We start from the raw sequence: 12,449 nt of genomic DNA, 5'->3' as shown, positions 1-12,449 counted from the left end.
AAAGGAGATTTTCGACAAAACCGCTACCGACTTTCATTCTAGTCACAGGCGAGAAGTGTATGCGGAAATGGGCAAGCTAGTTTCCAAGTATAAAGAGATCGAAGACCATAACAGCAAAACGGAAATGACCGGGAAACCCACGGAAGTTCCACGACGAACTTTTGCAGTGTCTTGCACCTCAACTCTGGCGAAATTTGTGACAAAATGGAACAACTTTTTTCCAATAGGAAATTCCCGAATTTTTTTTCTAAATGGAAAGCGCCCTAGATTTCGCTTTTACTATCCCAAGTAATGTTGGACAACATAGGTAATTAAGAATTCACCTCTCTTATTCTGAACAAGAATTAAAAATTGCATGCGAATGACTTGTTTTCACTTGCAGTAAATTGAACGTACCAAACAAGAAGTAGATTGTGTGATTTTCTGCCTCTAAGATTGCTATCAATTGTTTCAAATTTTTTCAAACGTTGACCACTGTGATGTTTACGTTGTCACACAGGAGGAGAGTTCGACGTTAAATAACAGGGGTCGGTTGCCCCAAGCCTGGTTAGCATTAACCGTTGGTTAAGAGGTATCAAAACCTATAGGTTTGTATGGTACTTAACGGTGGTTAGCGCTAACCATGCTTCGGGCAACCCGGGCCAGAACGCTAGGCCAGGGTGGCTTTTAAACTCTTTTTTTTTTTTCCATTTTGAAAACCCTGCTGGTAAAACCCAACATTAATATATTAACCCAGGTTGAAACTAGCTTTTTATTATCCGGCAGGCTGTAAATCTACCTGTTTCTTAAGTTCTATCAATCATGTTCATCTTTTTCCATTTAAACGTTGCTTTATAGCAGACCAAAATTGCCATTCACATTGTAATAAAAGAGTTTACCGCTTCGTGGAAACAAACATCATTAAACACGGTGGAAAGCTCAAGTTGTTATGATAAAAGAAGTTCTTGGCAAGAGAACGACAACGTTTAACGATCCTTTCTTTATTGAATAGTCAGCAATAGGCCATCAAAAAGCTTGGTGCTGACTGCAATAGCTTTTCGATCATATCCCAGCTAGCCAGTGAATACAATTTTTTCATTTTCACACGAAAGCCGAGTTAAATTCCATTTGATATACCTAAATTAGACATGTTCTAGCAAACGTTTAGGTCTCCTCATGGATTTGCTCTGTATTTCGTTTGTAAAACAAACCAGCCAAAGGAGAATGTTTTCTGATGTCATTGTTTACATTTATCTCATTAACATATGACTTGTCGCAGAGGAGGCAACTTGCCAGACACAATTCACAACAAACATTTAAAGAGCTTGTAAAACTGAGTAATTGGTGAAATTTTTGGTTCTTTGGGTGTTATATTAGAGGAGCGATTGGCTTTCAAAAACTGGAAAATTTCTGGGTAACAAAGGCGCTGATAAGCTCATTCATTCTTTGTTAAATCTTGAGTTTTAAAAACTCAAAATTTAACAAAGTATTCAATACATCGCGCTCCATTTGCTTGGGATAGTTAATCTTGTTGTGCCCTTCAAATTACGAATGTAAGAATTTGAAAAAGTATAAGATTTCACGTAGTGAACTATTTACATTTTTTTAGACAGGTCTTCACAAGTTTTGAACAACAGGTAGACGAGAGAATGTGGTTTGTGTTCGCCATCCAACTTATCATTGCGTTGCTGATGTTCCAGCCTGATAAATGTTCAAGCTGTGACCAGGCTGACTGGTCGGTGAGCCTGGATAGAGCAACTTGGTCCAGATGTCCCAATACAAATACATACTTAAGAGGATTGTGGAGGAGCCCCCGACAACCGGGAGATGAAAGAGTTGGGCGAATCGAATATGGAAGGTGCTGCACAGCCACTGAACCCAGTTATACCAATCAGCCTGCAGCCTGCTCAAATGCAAACTGGCTACACACATTGGATGGGTGAGTTATTAGAAATATTAAGATCTGTGACGGCAAAGCACATAAAAACATTCCTGGATCGAAACTTGAACCATTGCAATAAAAAACTCAAAAAAAAAAAAATAATAATAATAATAACCCACACGTTTAAGCGTTTATTGTACTATTGTTAACGCAGTTTGTTCATTTTATTGGTAGATTGAATATTGGAATCGTTTGAAGCTGCACTATTTTCTGTTTCGTTGTCACGAAAATTATAAATTTGTCCTGAACGTAATTTTGCAAAGTACTATTCATTGCTGTATACCACAAAAGTACAAATTTCTCGTTGCTAATTTTTGTGGTTAACAAAAGTTCCCACCCTTTTTCAGTTGTAATGTCTGGGCGCTGTGTCCAACTGGTTACTACTTGAACGGCCTCAGAATGGGCTCTGGACCACATGCATACCTACAACACATTGACGAGGGACAATGCTGCCATCCACTGGGTCACCCCAACAGTTACGAGCACTGTTACGATGAAGATGTCACCCATTCATTCGACCACCAGGGTTGGAGTGAATGCCAACAGGCGGGATATTACATGACAGGCTTCTACAAAAGCAGTTGCAAGGAAATTCACTGCATTGAAAAGTTCAGATGCTGCAAGATGAAGAAACGTAATTTTTATTTTGTTGACTTACACACGCAGATCACGAATTAGCAGTAATTACCATAACAAACCACCCTGAAAAATAGCATTCCAACACATGTTTTCCAACATTGCTGCCTGTTCGTGAGCGCAACATTTACAATCAATGCTATGACACATCTTTTGTACCGAAAAAAATAATGCGAGCAAACAAAACTCTTCCTAGTTCACTAAGACACATTTCTTTCAGCGGCTATCAATGGCGGTTGGAGCGCCTATGGAGACTGGAGCGAGTGCAGTGTGACTTGCGGAGCTGGACAGCAAGAACGATTCCGCACTTGCACCAACCCCCCTCCGTCTAATTGTGGGGCGCAATGCTCTGGATTCAACAAAGAGACCAGGTCATGCGACAATGGACCATGCAAAGGTAGGCGAAACAATGATAATTTAAGGAGGCTCAAAAAGGGGTTTTCGTTGCTATAGTGTTTGTGAAACGATGAAAGATATCAATGAAAGATATTTCATAGTGTAGGCAAACTATAAATATCTTTGCAACTTTATTGTTGGGTAACACTTTAAGGGTACTTACGACGCCATATTGGTACCATGGCAACACTTCAGGTCAACAAAAAGGCCCTCTAAATTTCAGTTTTTGAAAATTATCTGAAAAACTAAGTCGGTGACCTACCGTTTATATTTCTTTCTTGGAGATCTCCCTAAATTCTTTAACTTCTTAGAGAGTATGACAAAAAAATTTCTAGTAGAATTTAAGATACATCGAAAAAGGCGTTTTATAGTTTACAGAAAATTTTACTATATAACTATTTCCGAAACTTTTTTATTTATTTTTAGTGCCATCGTAAATGATACATGCAGGCAAAAAATCAAGATAGGTTACTGAGCAAATTTCGAGATAAAGACAAATTTTTTCCGCAGGTTTTGTTTCCGGTTCACGCCAACCTCGTACCCAGAGTCCTCGGGATTTTTGGTCAGCGGGTGAGCGCACGGAGAGACTCTGGGAAAATGGAGTAACGTAGGTTCCCGGTCTTATTGCGCATGCTTTAGTTTAAATGGAAACAGAAAAGAGAAAACAGTAGGCAGTAGAAATGGCGGGTTGAAATTTAGCCTTTCACACCATAAAAGAAACTGGAGAAATTGATCATTGGCTTTCTGTGCATGAGAGCGAGTGAAGATGAAACTTCTGGCGCTATCAGTAAGTGTATTTTTACTGTTTTAGCGTGCATTCTATCGAGCAGAATACCATCGTGCAAGCAACACGATCGAGAAATTTTTGCGGAAACGACACCATTGTCCTCTTCTACTACAGTTATGTTTCCGTAATTCTGAATGGCTTCCACAAGACCTTCTTCCACGGATTTCTCCCCAAAGCGACTGATGTACTTATACAACAGCATTTTAGCAGCGTGGGAAAATTCCCCGGCGTTATTTATTTGCGTTTTTTATTGCAATGGTTCAATTCAAACACCGTCGTTTTGCTATTTTTGTGATTTATATATTTCTGAGGTAGAAAAAAACAAACAGCACTGAAAGTAGTTTTAGATTTTGAATCTCCCTCCAAATTCTAGGGTTTCCGAATTACTTACCGACTTCCTGTCGGACTGCCATTGTTATGCAAGCCACCAATCAAAAAATAGTTCAAGTCCGTTATCCCAGAGTCTCACTGGGCGATCACCCTCTGGCCCCTCGGTTTTTTTCCCATTTTTATTGATTATTATTTTTTAACTACAGTTCACTTACTTACAGTACTTTTAACATAGTAACTTACATCGCATACCAAACATACTATGAACGCACTACCTTTCATGACACAAATATTTACATAACACTCACCACACTTACTACTCTTCACTTACTTTCATTGTTTATTTACACACTAACTTACATGATAAAATAATTACATGACTCTTACTAATTATGCTATCAACATGTATCCACACCAGCTACGGTCCAACACCCGCGGCAACCGAAGAGCAAAAGGCAGAAAAAAAAGCGAAAGTATCTTTCAAAAATTGTAACGTGAGAGGAAAAGAGGGAAAAAGGTCTATCATAGGATGAATATTTCCAGAATCAGAGACTTGCAACTAGGAATAAAAAGTAGGAATTTTTGCAAAGAGATGGATGGCACCCTAAGTCTACAGCCAGAAAAAGGCGTTAGCTCAAGCGAGAGTAAAGAAGTGCCATTATTAAGCAGCCATTCCTTAAAATTATGCCAGAGGCGAGAAGTCACCGTACAGTTCCAGAAAAGGTGGATAAGAGTTTCCTCTTCACTTTGGCAGAAATTGCAAAGATCGTTCTCATTTAAATTTACCTTCTTTTAAGAAACTATTAGTGGCTAGCCTCCTGTGTAAGAGTTTAAGGTACTTAAAGAAATGGATTCCAATAATACACCAGGCTCAGATGGGTTACCTGCTGAATTCTACAATTTTTTTAAGGAAGGATAGTGCCGAATTTCTTCTTGGTTCAATTAATTATGCTTATCAAACAGGTTAGCTACCCGTATCTCAGAAGCCGGGGATCGTTCCACTTATTCCAAAACAAGATACAGTGCCGTACCTCGTTAAAAACTGGCTTCCAGTATCTTTGTTGAACTGTGACTACAAAATAGCTACTAAAGCCGTCGCGAATCGCTTCAAAGAAGTACTTCCTAAACTTATTGAAAACGTTCATCCCAGCTTCCTTCAGAGAAGATTTATCGGGGAGAACATTAGACTTATTGATAGTGTCATCAACTTTACAACTGATAAAAATATTCCTGGACTTCTAAGTTTTCTAGAAGATAGAAAAGGGAACAGCTCTTTCATTGTAGGCATTATTGATGAACAACTATAATAATATTTATTTTAAACTTGTTTTGTTTTACTTTGCCTGCATATATATCTTAAGAAAGCCTCGCAGAATTTTGCTTTTGACAGTATCACTCAATATCACGTCATCAAAATAACTGATTTTTCTTGCTAAACCATTAATATGGTAATGTGTTCCGCCTACTTAAGCATTTTCACGCAAATCAAAATCATTTTCATATGAAAGGTTTTACGCGAACACTCGTTTTGAATCAGAGGCACAAGGTAACTCGGAAATGGCCTGTTGATTGATTGACGGGCTGACGAAATGACTGACTAGCCCATTGATTGATGCATGGATGGATGGATGCATGCATGCATGGAAGGATGGATGGATGGATGGATGGATTGATTGATTGACTGACTGACTGACTGCCTGATTGATTGATTGATTGATTGATTGATTACCGTATTATTATACCTTTTCAGTAGATGTGGATGGTGGTTGGAGCAATTGGTCAGCGTATGGTGAATGCAGCAAGACCTGTGGTGGTGGCAGGAAATATAGGACCCGTACCTGCACCAACCCACCCAAGTCAGGGAACGGAAAGGATTGTAATGGAAAAGCTAAGAAAGAAAAGATTTGTAAAGTGAAGCCATGCAAAGGTATAAAGTGAAACATTACCCGTACGTCGTCAGATATTTAACAAATAGATTCCATGTTGCCGTGTGTTTCTTCAGTAATTGATCACAGATGACGTGGAAATCTGGTACACCAAAACGTGGCCAGCGAGGAGATAGCCGAGAGCGTCAGTGGTGTTCTTACCACATTTTGACGCCTTCTGTTATCTGTTACTGGACAGACGCATGGCAACATGGCAGGACTCTATCTGTTTTAGACCACCCTAAGTCTACAGCCAGAAAAAGGCGTTAGCTCAAGCGAGAGTAAAGAAGTGCCATTATTAAGCAGCCATTCCTTAAAATTATGCCAGGGGCGAGAAGTTACCGTACAGTTCCAGAAAAGGTGGATAAGAGTTTCCTCTTCACTTTGGCAGAAATTGCAAAGATCGTTCTCATTTAAATTTACCTTCTTTTAAGAAACTATTAGTGGCTAGCCTCCTGTGTAAGAGTTTAAGGTACTTAAAGAAATGGATTCCAATAATACACCAGGCTCAGATGGGTTACCTGCTGAATTCTACAATTTTTTATGGAAGGATAGTGCCGAATTTCTTTTTGGTGCAATTAATTATGCTTATCAAACAGGTTAGCTATCCGTATCTCAGAAGCCAGGGATCGTTAAACTTATTCCAAAAAAGATACAGTGCCGTACCTCGTTAAAAACTGGCGTCCAGTATTTTTGTTGGACTGTGACTACAAAATAGCTACTAAAGCTGTCGCGAATCGCTTCAAAGAAGTACTTCCTAAACTTATTGAAAACGTTCAGCCCAGCTTCCTTCAGAGAAGATTTATCGGGGAGAACATTAGACTTATTGATAGTGTCATCAACTTTACAACTGATAAAAATTTTCCTGGACTTCTAAGTTTTCTAGACTTTGAGAAAGCCTTTGATTTAGTAGATTGGTCTCTTATACAGAAAACATTTCGGCACTACAATTTTGGCCCATCCATTATCAGCTGGATTAACCTCTTTTACAATGACATAGAAACCTGCATCTTGAACAATGGCTGGGCTAGTAATCTTTTCAAGCTAGAGGGAGGGGTTAGGCAAGGTTGTCCGCTGTTACCGTATTTTTTTTATTTTATGTGCGAAAGGTCTTGCGGACACAAGGAAAAACAATGACATCAAAGGTATAATAGTTGATGGAAATGAAATTTAAATTAGCCTATATGCAGACGATACAACTCTTATTCTAGACGGATCTAGGGCATCCATCCAAAACTCAATGCAGTTTTTATAATATTGTAGTCCGATATCAGGCCTCCGATTAAATAATATAAAAATAGAAACTCGCGGCTTTGGATTGGCACAAAGGCGGGAAGCGAAGAAAAAATCTACCCTGAAAACAATTTAAAATGGATGAGAGATAAAATCAAAACTCTAGGTGTATGGCTCTCAATCGACCCAGAAATAATGATGAAAGGCAACTATGATGAAAAGCTAACAAAACTCAGGGCAAGTTTGGGCTGCTGGGAACTTCGAAGATTAAGCCTTCTCGGAAAAAAAATAACAGCGTTAAAAAGCTTAATTGTCTCTCAACTCACGTGTATCTTGTCACCTTTGCCAACAAACCAGCGTGCTATTGATGAAATCAACACCGTTTGTTTTAAAGTTTTTGTGGGTGGCAAAGGCGACAAGATCAAGCGTGATATAATGATCAGTGAATATGAAGATTGAGGACTAAATATGATTGACATAAGCCTTTGACCCAAGCTTTGAAACTAAGCTGGGTGAAAAAGTATCTTGGCAAAGGAAATGATGCAAAAGGAAGCTGTTTCAATCTACAGTTATAATAAGAGACTTAGGCGGCGATATTATTTTTAAAGGTAATCTCCACAAAAAGGAATTATCTACTTACTTCAAAGTATCGGATCTCGCCTTGCAAGAAATTTTGCAAGCCTGGTCAAATCAGTTATTTACGAAGATAAATTTCTTCAAAGAAACAGTAACTGTCACAGACTCTCTGGTTAAACTCTCTCTTTCGCGTCAATAATAGACCAATACACTACTCATTGCCAGAAATTAGGGACAAGATGGCGGTTGCGCGTGCGCACTAAGGCCATAATGGCTGCGAATTCGTACAAGAAAATGTATGGAGATAAGGAAACTTGTTCAAATATATCGATTACGAGCTTACGGATCTTCGGTCCCCTACTCGAAACATGTTAAGTGCTGTGTAACCTTCGCATCTGGGTTAAAAATGGCTAATTAGAAGTAGGTTTACTTACTTCCCGAAGTGGCCACTTTTATCTCTCGTTGTACGCTCCATTTCTCCGTACATTGTCCTAAAATCATGTCGAAGTCATGCGAAATACTCGTCGATTAGAGGATAAACCCTTCACTGAAGTAAATTTGCCCGACTCGATATCACTTCTGCGATGTAAGATGTTTCCGAAACAGTCGTAAAAAGGACGATTTTTGCACTGCAAAATACTTCCAAAGGCGCATTATTTTGTCCATTTTCCATCTGTAGTCCAGTAATGGACGCCATATTTGCGAATGACCCATTTCGGTCAGACAAGGAAAAGGGAAAGCTTCACAACTCCAAACTTCACCTGATCGTCATTTTGTTTGTTGCTATAAATCCAGAGATGTTTCATGGGATATAAACTAGGTTCCAGGCTTCCAAAAATCCACTATTGGCAAACCAGGCTTGGTTTTAATGGAAGTATATACTCGGGAAAATTAAAAACAATTCCACAAAATATAGCTTTGCTTACCTTATATAAAACAAAATGTCTGAGATTCTTGAGAGTTACAAAAAACGAAAAATAGAATGGGCACTAAAGATAGGAACAAAATTTCCTCTTCGGGTTCAGTGAAGTACAGTTTTACTTACATCTGCGTCCTGTTTTCTTCCTATCAGCCGCTCGGCCTGGTAGACACCTAAAATTTTCTTGGAAGATGTTTTTTTCTTGCCTTTTTCTTCGTCAAACAAATCCACAGAGCTCAAATTATTTAAAATATCGTCGGGGATACGTTTTCCCTGACTGCGATAAACTTTGTCCGCCATTTTGAAAATGAGATTCCGCTGACAATTAATCACGGGCGCAAAATTTTGACGATTTCAGGCAATGAAAATAGCATGGTCTTCTCAAGGACTGCAGAATATTGGTCATTTAATAAAAAAAATGAGACTAGATTTCTATCTTTCTCAGTCTGCGTTTAAAAAAACGCCATAACGTTAAAACTAACTTTCTTTCTTTCTGTGGAGTAATATCAGCTATAAAACATTTGGTTATAAACATTAAGGAAAACGAACTATGAAAGTTTTCTTGATTGATAAGTTTTTAAAGGCCAAAAATCCAAATAGGATAGCATTTTAAAAAAACTTACGAAAGGAGCCCGTCAACAGCCAAACGAGATGGCTTGCGGACTGTATGATAAAATAAAATGAACTTATTGACTGAAGGCTGCTTACAGACTACCTTTTGAATGTACTAGAATATCAAAACTTCGCGTTTTTCAATTTAAGGCATTCCGCTCTCGTCAAAAGACCGTCACAGCTGTCCTGTTCAGTTTGATTTTCTTTCTTTACTGTAGAAACCTCAAAGAAGATATTATCATTCTTTTCACTAGAGTAGTCAATTTTTGAGCTATAAAGATTTTCATTAAAAGCTTCACATGAATTTAAAATTTCTTTATCCGTTTTAACGAATTTCTCATTTCACTACCTTTAGCTGGGTGATAGCGCTTTGCTTAAAATGTCGTTTTTCCAAGTTTAGAAAGTATTTTTCCCCTTCATTATACATCTGCATCTAGCTCTTAAAATTGAATCTTTACTCAATAATCGTTTCCATTTCTCTTTTTTGAGCCTCTAGGGAGCCAAAGACCTTGGTTTTTTCATTTGGCTTCATTTGGTTGGATTCACTATAGTTTTGCAAAAGATTAATTTCTCTCTCAAGTCCTTCTTCACGTCTTGATATTTTTGTTTTTTTGGTCGACGCATACTTTATAGCCTGTTCTCTTATTGTAAGTTTCATCATCGCCCATAGCAAGCTCTTTCTTACTGCATCATCATATTGATATTCTTCCTGTGTTTTCTTAATAACATTCCTAATTTGAATAACATAATCAATATTATTTAAACGAAGTGTTAATTTTCCAGTAACCTGGGGCTCTAGGGTTTGAGTGAAGGGCTATTTTCATGTCAGTTAAAGAGTGATCTGTTTTGTATCCAGCTGAAATATTTGCTCCCGTAACATAACACATAAAACACTGGCTTACGAGGAAAAATCTAGGCGGCATGATAACAATTTCTTGAGGCTTACTCTGTGCCATAGCAAGTCTACCTTTTATGTCCATGTCTATGTTAAAAACAAGATTGAAGTCTCCACCTATGATAATTTTGTCACGTTCAAATTCGAGCAGATGATCAAAGAAAATCTACAAAAAAAACTGTGGTAATCAACATTAGGAGCATATAATGTGGCTAACGTAATACATTTCTGTTCTGTTTCGATATCGCAGATAATAAATCTACGATTTGGGTCAGAGAGGGGTTTTCGAATTTTAAAGCTGAAGGTGTTCTTAAACAGAATGGCAACCCTGCACTTGCTGCTAGCTTGTCCACAAAAATAGTTCTATATCCCCATTCTGCAGCCCACATCCGGAATTTGTACTTTCAGAACCATGAACTTCATGCAGCATGTAAATTGAGTGTTTTTGCTTTCTACGCCAATTAAAGAGTTCTCTTCTTTTCAAGTAATCCCCTAATCCCCTTACATTAAGTGAACAGATATTGAGATTCATTTATAATTGAGTTTACACTGCCCATTGCTGACCGCGCAACCACGTAGCGACTAGGTCTATGACTAAGTCTTAGAGCATCATGTATGTCATATGTTTCTACAAAACTACAATATAATTCAAGTAGTTTCGGTGTTAAAAGCTTTTGAGTCCCTGGAATTCCAACCAAAGCTTCTGGTTATGTTTACAACTTGGAGAACGTATTTCTGCTGGAGGTATCTAGAAGACGTATCAGCGATAGAAAAACGTTTGGATTGAGCAGACTGGAAAAGATTTTTCATAAGGCATTGATGTGCGATGTATTATAAGATCTCACTGTTAGTAAGCGGTACAATGTGCACTTACTTGAAAAAGTGTTCTTTGCCAAATTTCCATTTCAAGTGCAATGTTCTGTGAGGACACTAGTGAGTGCAAAGAGGAAAAAATAAGAATTGAGGGAAGTGTATATCTCAAGGGGTGAAGAGGGGAGAGGTATTTTTCTTTGCCAAACACATGGGTCTATAATCGGACTGGCTTCTATCTGACGTTCTCTTCAACTGACTTTTTGATAACGGCCGCTCTTGAGAGGACAGCGCGCCCTCTTGAATGTAAGTCTGTAAGAAGAGAAACGTAGCTTTGGATAAAAAAGCCACTGTCTTTCAAAAAATGTATCTTGCAACGTTTTTAATCGTACATCTTTAATAGTACAAGCACTGATATCTTGGCTTTTATGTATGTTTCAACAGGGTATTGAGAAACAAAGTACTGTGAAAGGAAATAAGCAGGTAATATTGAGCCATGTTCCTTGACGTGTAATCAAGAACACCCTGCTGGGTTTTCTAAGTACCCGCTTAGTGTTACATGAACTAACTTTTTCCGTAGAGTTTTTTTCTTCCAAAACAATACTTAAGTGCAACAAAAACGCTAAAAGTACTGTGGAGCGTTGGGGAAAGAAAGTGTTCGTGTCTTGGAAAGTATTGAAACTATCAAATTAATATTGCCTGTGTAGTGTTTTAGAAATGAAGACATCTCTTTATAAGGTACGCTTTTCATGTATATGTGCTGCTCACGGGTTTATACTTGTTTTGCTTAGATCAGGTGATCAGTTATTTTATGCTTTTCACTGAATGAAATAAGCTCCAGTGATAACTGAAGGCTCAGAGCGATCAGTCAATCCTACAAGATCTTAAGAAATACAAACCTAACGTAATAACTCATTATCATTATTCTTTCAGATCCACCGTTAACAGATCGGCCGGACAACAAATGGGGATTACTTTCTACAGCTGTGAATGGGGGCTGGGTAAACACAGCTTTGAAAATAACATAACAGGGTTTACTAGAAGGGATCTACGGCATCGCTTTGGATATTGTTGCTATTATTATTGTTAATCGGTTATATCTTTTGCTTTTGTTGGTGTGGGACAAATAAAACAAGTTTAGAATGATGGAATTTGCTGTGGTAATATTTATTTATGAAGATTATCAAACATCAGCATTCAATTTAGCGCACTCCTTCCAGTAAGCTCACCTTTTAATAGATGAGGGAGTAGCCACCATTATTACATAATGCTGGTGTGTACTAAGTAAGGCATCTTGAACCGCTTGCCCAATAAATGCTACTGAGGTTTACGCTCCCCACGCAGTTTTTTTGGAATTTAGAGCCTCAAATAGAACTCTTCCATGATTCTGAGCACAAATTTCAAACTTA

The 12,449-nt window shown here is 38.1% G+C and overlaps 1 protein-coding gene across 5 annotated transcripts in view; it reads left to right on the top strand.

Moving 5' to 3' along the window:
* The window catches only part of LOC138057283 (thrombospondin-2-like), a 26,003-nt gene extending 13,812 nt beyond the window's left edge, over positions 1 to 12,191 (top strand). For 3 of the 5 annotated variants that reach the window (XM_068903333.1, XM_068903331.1, XM_068903330.1), the window contains exons 2-7: positions 1,589 to 1,918; positions 2,269 to 2,555; positions 2,778 to 2,954; positions 5,821 to 5,997; positions 11,485 to 11,523; positions 11,974 to 12,191. In XM_068903333.1, coding sequence (XP_068759434.1) covers positions 1,629 to 1,918; positions 2,269 to 2,555; positions 2,778 to 2,954; positions 5,821 to 5,997; positions 11,485 to 11,492 — 939 coding nt within the window. In that variant the 5' untranslated portion in view covers positions 1,589 to 1,628 and the 3' untranslated portion in view covers positions 11,493 to 11,523; positions 11,974 to 12,191. The remainder of the gene's footprint in view (positions 1 to 1,588; positions 1,919 to 2,268; positions 2,556 to 2,777; positions 2,955 to 5,820; positions 5,998 to 11,484; positions 11,524 to 11,973) is intronic. The other 2 variants (XM_068903332.1, XM_068903334.1) reach the window with 2 other exon arrangements.
* Positions 12,192 to 12,449: the final 258 nt, after the last annotated feature.

The sequence above is a fragment of the Montipora capricornis genome, chromosome 7 (genome assembly GCF_036669925.1).
Source record: "Montipora capricornis isolate CH-2021 chromosome 7, ASM3666992v2, whole genome shotgun sequence".
NCBI classification, from domain to species: domain Eukaryota; kingdom Metazoa; phylum Cnidaria; class Anthozoa; order Scleractinia; family Acroporidae; genus Montipora; species Montipora capricornis.
Note: the sequence above shows the minus strand (reverse complement) of the source record. Positions and strands in the feature narration are given on the sequence as shown.